The sequence below is a fragment of the Gossypium raimondii genome, chromosome 5, assembly GCF_025698545.1.
Source record: "Gossypium raimondii isolate GPD5lz chromosome 5, ASM2569854v1, whole genome shotgun sequence".
NCBI lineage: Eukaryota > Viridiplantae > Streptophyta > Magnoliopsida > Malvales > Malvaceae > Gossypium > Gossypium raimondii.
Window position 1 is genome coordinate 25,403,891 of NC_068569.1, and position 6,655 is coordinate 25,410,545.

At 31.1% G+C, this 6,655-nt stretch overlaps 1 protein-coding gene across 1 annotated transcript; it reads right to left on the minus strand.

Moving 5' to 3' along the window:
* Positions 1–1,582: 1,582 nt before the first annotated feature.
* On the minus strand, positions 1,583–5,482 carry LOC105770372 (uncharacterized). Its single transcript, XM_012591543.2, has 9 exons — positions 5,329–5,482; positions 4,907–5,212; positions 4,014–4,161; positions 3,754–3,904; positions 3,457–3,582; positions 3,272–3,352; positions 2,641–2,833; positions 2,290–2,560; positions 1,583–2,126 (listed from the first exon to the last, which is right to left on the minus strand). Exons 2-9 carry the CDS (start codon positions 5,102–5,104, stop codon positions 1,867–1,869), a joined length of 1,428 nt encoding a protein of 475 aa, XP_012446997.1. The 5' UTR covers positions 5,105–5,212; positions 5,329–5,482; the 3' UTR covers positions 1,583–1,866.
* Positions 5,483–6,655: the final 1,173 nt, after the last annotated feature.

The following is a 6,655-nucleotide window of genomic DNA, read 5'->3' on the forward strand; positions in this document are numbered from 1 at the left end:
AAAATAAAATTATACTTTTGACCCCTTCAAAATTTTATAATTTAATTCTGGCCCCTCCAAAGATGAACTTCTGGCTTCGTCTCTGTTCACGTAGCTTCTTAAGACACAGTAAGACTTGCACCAAGGGGTATATTCAACTGGGACGAATCTAGAAACTTTTTTCGTAAGGGTCAAATTTTAATTATAATTTTTTCGTAGATCAAATATAAGCTTATTATGTATCATTTTTAAAGGATTAAACAAATTTTTTTTATTTTTAAGGGAGCTAAAGTACGGGGACGTAAGCGTCTCAATAAAGACGAGAGACAAAACCCCGCTACGACTCGAAGACAATACCAACCATTGTTAGAATCTGACTGGCTACTCGACATACAATACTTCAAATATTTCTCCCGAGAGAGTAGATCCCTCAACAAGATGCATGGTAATGTCCTCCCTGTTGTTTTTAGTGATGAAGGGCATGACTTTGAAGTAGCAGGCAATGGGATTCTTAAGTAACTTTAGAGCTTGGTGTTTTTGGAATAAGCAGAAGAAAAGCGGAGAGAATGTACACTCTCTTTGATACTCAAAGGGTAGAGATAAGTGATGGTTACAGTACTAAATGAATGTAACCAACCTCTATTTATATTTGTTTATTATTTTTAATTTATTTATGTTAATTAAAAGTTTAGAATTATGTTTTGTGTTTGTTTGTTTAAGGTTATGTATGAGTAATTTATCTTTCAAAATAAATGTAGTTGTTTGTGAACATTAAACTTTCACGAACATTTAATCTCTAATTTTGACAATTTTTTTCAAATCAGTCATTGAACTTTTCTTCTCTATATTAGTCTAACTTGATAAAAATTTCAATTTAATATCTGAACTTAAATACCGTTCTAAAATGTTGATGTAACATTCTAAAATTATGTCACATGATCATTTAAAGATTTAAAAATATATATTATAAAATTAAAAACAAAAAATTAAAAATGCGAATAAATTATACTCTTTTATAAAAAATTAAAATATTGACATAAAATAATCTCAAAATGTCACATTATAAATTCAATTCAAAGATCAAAGACCAAAATAGAAAAAGCCACCAAATTCTGAAACTAATATGGACAAAAATATTAAGAGACCAAAATAAGGAAAGTAAACAAGTTTAGGAATAAAATCTTACTTTATCTTGCAAATTTAATAGCAACAATATTAATAAATGAACCAGAAATTTGAAGTTCAGAAAAAAGAATTAAATTTCTAAAAGTAAAAATATCAAGACTATATTTTTATATATATGAAGAGTACTAAAACTTAAAATATATTTTATTATTAATTATATAACAATAAAATAATAAACAAGCTTTGAATAATTTTTAAATAAGTTTTTTTTTATCATTTCTTGTAATGGGAAAATTGGGAAAAGGGAAAAGTGATACCAAAGTTTGAACCAGTATCATCTTAAATTTCAGACAAGATAAATAAATTTTGAACAAAAACAGGTTTATCCAAAAACATATATACTGAACATGCATTATTAATATCCGACTGTTTAACAAACATGCCAGAAGATTTTGTTCATTTCATTTATTTAGTGAGATAATCGAAACAATGCTGCATTCATTTATAGCCCTTGTGGTGACATACAGAGGCAAAATAATAATACAGTATATAAAACAACAGTCCCACACGGGACCAAAATTACAGAATAAATTATAAAGGTGTAGGACTTGAATTAAAACCAGAAACAGGAGCCCAATGAATTGATACAATTAACACTAAATAATAATGGTACAGTTTCATGAGACTCGCAATTCCCGTTCACAACCAACTCAACCTCCACCGGAGTCAAACTACATAAAATTCCTACTGAAAATCAAACCATCAGTTAGACCACACATGAACTAGACCATACCTATTCCCCGTATAGATCTCATTGCGCTCTTCATCATAAAAAAGAGCAGTGATATCTTCCAATGCTTCTGCCACCGTGCTTCTAATTCTAGATGAACTGCTTTGCACTTTTGACCTGCAGCCACACTCGACATCACAGCAGCTACACTGCTTTTCCACTGGGAAACCGTTACTAGCCCTTATTTTAGCAAGGCATTTCCCAGTCAATATATTGCTGATGTTAATGGACCCTGCCATGCCAGAAACTAGATATAAAACCTCACAAGTGATATGGTTATCTAAAGGAGGAAGTGTAATGTAAGATGCAATCTAAGAAAAACGTTACCAGAATAAAAGAAGACACAGGAAAGAAAGAACATAAGAAATACAAAGTTCAAAGAACGAAAAAACAACCATTTCCTTCAGACAATGGATCATCAGAATCAGCCTTGCAGTAAGAGATGATAAGATCCTGATCACTTGTGATGTATATATTATTAGTGTTGCAGTCAGGATGCCACAAAAGGTGATCCTCAAATGAAGTTACAAGTTCTCCACGGAAGTTCCAGACAGCCACTGTCCGGTTTCTAAATGTCAGGAATAACTGGTTCTCATACAGAAATATAAATGCTGATGGGGTCATAAATTCATTTTTGCTAACTTCTGTTAGCTCAGAGTTGCGTACCTGTATGATAACAGATTAGATTTTCATTTTTAAGCTTTAACAAATGAATAAGATTGCAACGTATTGACAAAGATACTTACATCAAGAATCTGAAGGTTTTCATTTTCCTGCTTCACAAGAAGCTTTTCATTGAACTGTTCGATGAAATCCACCTTCTTATTCCGGTGAAGAAGGTGGCTAAAAGATTTGAGAACGGTACCATCCTCTATTGAGAGAATCTTAAGAGGAACATGGCCGCCAACTTTAGTGAAAATCAATAACATGATCCCTGGACTGTCAAAAATCATACAATGAAACAAAGTCAATTATATACAGTGACGAGAAGCAAACAAGATACCATTTGATTGTTAATTAGTACTTTACTTTTGCTTCCATGAGAAAGATGAAAGCTTGTTTAGACTAAACGATACTTATTACAAAACTATAATTCTTCTGGAGAACAAAATTATTGTTTATATTTTTTCAATCCTATCAAACTGTTATTCTACAATGTTTTAATCTCATTTTACCCCAATTTTGCTATCTATCATTTGATTTTACTTTTTAGGAAGTAGAAAGCAAGTTGTACAAAAACAACTGTAAGGAGACTAAATTACCAAATATTGATAGAAATAGAAGATAAAAATATCATACAGGCTTCTGTTTTCCCATCATTGAATGAATTTTTACTTATGTAGCAAGGAGATATAACCATCATAAAAGGTGCATTACCTGATCTTGATCTCTTGAACATTTTTATCCGATATGGAGTATAACATCGTATAATTTTTGAGGTCAAATACCTTGTATATACTGAGCAAAAGATAAAAACAGTATACATCAAACTCATGAATCTAGTTATCGATCCAACTATTATAGTTTAACATAAAGGTATGTTCATATGGATGACTTCTTACCTATCCTGTGCTGAATATGTGAGTACCTTCCCATTTACATCATCAAACTCCACAAACCCAGGCCACTTCAGTGACTCAGATTCAAAAAGTGCAAAACCAGCATCAGGTTGACCTCTTCGAATGTATCTGCCCATAAAACCGAATTGTTTCAGAAAGAAAACAAATGAACATTACAAATTACAATGTCTAGATGCAGTATTTCATCTTTTTATTTGAGTCTTTTTTCCCATTTTTCTTCTTTTGGCTCCAGTTGGGATAAGTTTAAGGTTGTAAAGAGGTTTTAAAAAAATGACATACTCAATCCTCGTGCTTCTGCACTTCAAGGAGCTGAAGTTGTCAGAAGCGTAAACTGAGACTGTGATAAGTGAGTCATTGTTTTTGTTGTAAAACAAGCTTCTAATAACTTCATCAGCAGTGACATTTAGAAAACATATTCTTCGATTAGTCTCTGCACCCAGCAACAATAAAACATCAAGATTCCTATTCTCATTTTCAATCCAAACAGAAATAGAAAAGCCCATCCAAATAAGATTAGAAGTGTGAAACAAGGATCCTACCTCGACTGAATGCCGCACATACACCAGATTGAGCAAGAGCAAATACAATGTCTTGTGCAGCAACAATCTCTATAATCTTTGATCTCTTCCTCAGAAATGGTAATACCATTGAACAATGTCCTTTTGGATCATGAGTATCATATTCCTCCTGTAGGTTACGCAAAATATAACCAAATCTAATAAGCAAGCTCAAGTAGAACAGTAATACACAGAGGCTAGATGAGTAACAGACTTGGAAACTGATCTTTTAGTTGATAGACTTCCAACTAAATGAGAGGAAGAGATGTCCTTTTCTACTCTCCTACTTAATACATGTATTACTAATCAACCAAACGTGAATCGATTTTAAAGATAACATGTTAGTCAGAATACTATCAAATGTAGATAAAGCACCTACATCTTGATATCAGCCCAAGGTATTCTCCTACATTTCTTACTCCAAAATTTCTCAAGTAAAGCTTTACTAATTATCATTCACGGAAATTTTAAATTCAACATCAGAAATCTTTTGATACGACAACGAAAGTGCATCAGGTTTGTAGAGCAAAATCTCATAAAGCCAAAATTGAAAATTCTCGGCGCTCCAGCTACTCTAGTTGTTTATTATAAAAACAAACAAGTGCTTGAAGCAGAAACTCTTACATGGACAATATGTACAAAACCAATTTGAACATATTAATGATGCAAAGCTAAAAGCGTCCTTCGTTCCCTTCCACAAATTTGCAACTAGGGTTAAAATGTTCAAAATTTTATTCGTATTTTAATTTTGAAAAATGAAAAGGAAAAGGATGTGAAGCGTCAAGCTAAGGTTTAAATGCAGAAGCGAAAATTAGCGCAATAAATAATAAAATAAAAAATAAAAGTAAGGGCAAGTAAGTAAAAAAAGAAAGAACCTGCAAGCGGATGTTACGGAAGCGCTCCTGGGCGTCGGTGACGGAGAAAGCACGGTGCGGCTTAGAGCAGATTTCTCTTCGTTGGAGTTTCTTGACACTGTTAACGAAGGCATCGGGTCTCCCTCTTTTCTTAGATGCGAGTATTCTCCGTCCGCTGCAAGGCCTTGGGCTGACGGCTATCCTCCGCCCACCATCCATATCTTTTATTTAGCTCTTAAAGAAAGCCCTAAGTATGGCGGATATCAGCTCCCATCAAATTCTAGGGCAGCGATTATCTCAACCAGAATAGTCCCTCATCTTTAACATCTAGCAGTAGCAGTAGCAGTAGCGGAAGATAAAGATTTTATTTTTAAAGAGAAAAACTAAAAGGATAGAAAAATAAGGTTTCCTACTACTACTAGTAAGAAGAAGTAACTAAGAACCTCTTCGCTTCGCTTTTGCTTCTTTCCTTTTCTTGTCTGTGAGTTCAGATTCCAGTGAGCATTGCATTGCCGTCCGATCTCTTTTTCAATTTTTGAAAATATTAGTGCTATTTATTATTATTATCCCTCTATCGGTCTATATGTTTCCAAACTTGGGCTTTTGTTTCCTTTTCATTAAGCACCTTAGGTACTGCCACTACTGTTATGTTTTTTTGCTTTTCTTTATAAATTTAAATTTTAGTTTTTATATTTTTATTTTAGAAATTTAGTCCTCTATTTTTCATATTTTAAATTTTAGATCCAATTATTAATATTGTTAAAATTATTTTTAAAATTTAAATTCATTATAATGTCATCTTCATGTTTACATTGTTATCAAATGAATTTTATTTTAAAATGTCATACCAATTAATAAAAAATTTTAAGGTTTATATGTCAAAAAGTCCTTAAGAAAATGCAAAAAATTAATTAATTAAGCCTTTGTATTAAATTTGCATCCAATTAAGCTCCTGTCGTTAACTAAAATAATCAATTAAGTCCCTTCGTTAATAGTTTCGGTAATTCACCACGTTGATTATTAAAATAACTTGACAAACTAAACAGATGGTGACACGTAACGACTTCTAGTTTAATCTAATTTTTTCCATAAAAATTATTAAAAATCATAAAAAAGGAAAAAATGCATAAAATTATCAAAAATATAAGAATTATTAAATATTAAAATATATGAAAACTGATATAAACTTATAAATAATTTCAATATTATTAGAATTATCAAAATTCTAATAAATTATAAAAAATTATAAAAGTAATAAAATATATTCAAAATAAATCTGCAAGGGTATCAATCCAGAGAAAGCCATTAAATCAGTTGACCTGTGAACCAGGTGATTGAATCGATTTTTTTATTTTTTTTACTTAACTAAACTGGACGGAGTCAAATTGGCAAATCGATGACCTGACCGATTCAACCACCGATTCAGTTTTGAAAACCTTGATCAAAATGTTTAATTTTGATGTATATTATTGGTTGGATAATGAAATTTTGGTTTGATAAAAAAATATTAAAAGAATAAAAAATCGATTCAACCAATCAGTTCCCAAGTCAACCGGTCTAATGCTTCTCTCAGACCAGTACCCTTGTCGATTTCTGGCTAACTAGTCCAATTTAAGTTTTTATGTTTTATATAATATTTATAAGTTTATACCAATTTTAATATTTTATATTTTTTTCCAATTTTATTATTTTTAAGAATTTTAATACGTTTTTTAATTTTAAATAAGTTTATTAATTTTATATTTTCATAATTTATTAAAATTTTTATAT

Bases quoted from the DNA above. Each gene is read 5' to 3' on its own strand.
- LOC105770372 (XM_012591543.2), bottom strand. From the start codon at position 5,104: ATGGATGGTGGGCGGAGGATAGCCGTCAGCCCAAGGCCTTGCAGCGGA. The intron at 4,162-4,906 runs GTTCTTTCTTTT...CGTAACCTACAG, and splicing joins TCCGTAACATCCGCTTGCAG to GAGGAATATGATACTCATGA. The intron at 2,127-2,289 runs GTTGTTTTTTCG...CTGGCATGGCAG, and splicing joins TCCATTGTCTGAAGGAAATG to GGTCCATTAACATCAGCAAT.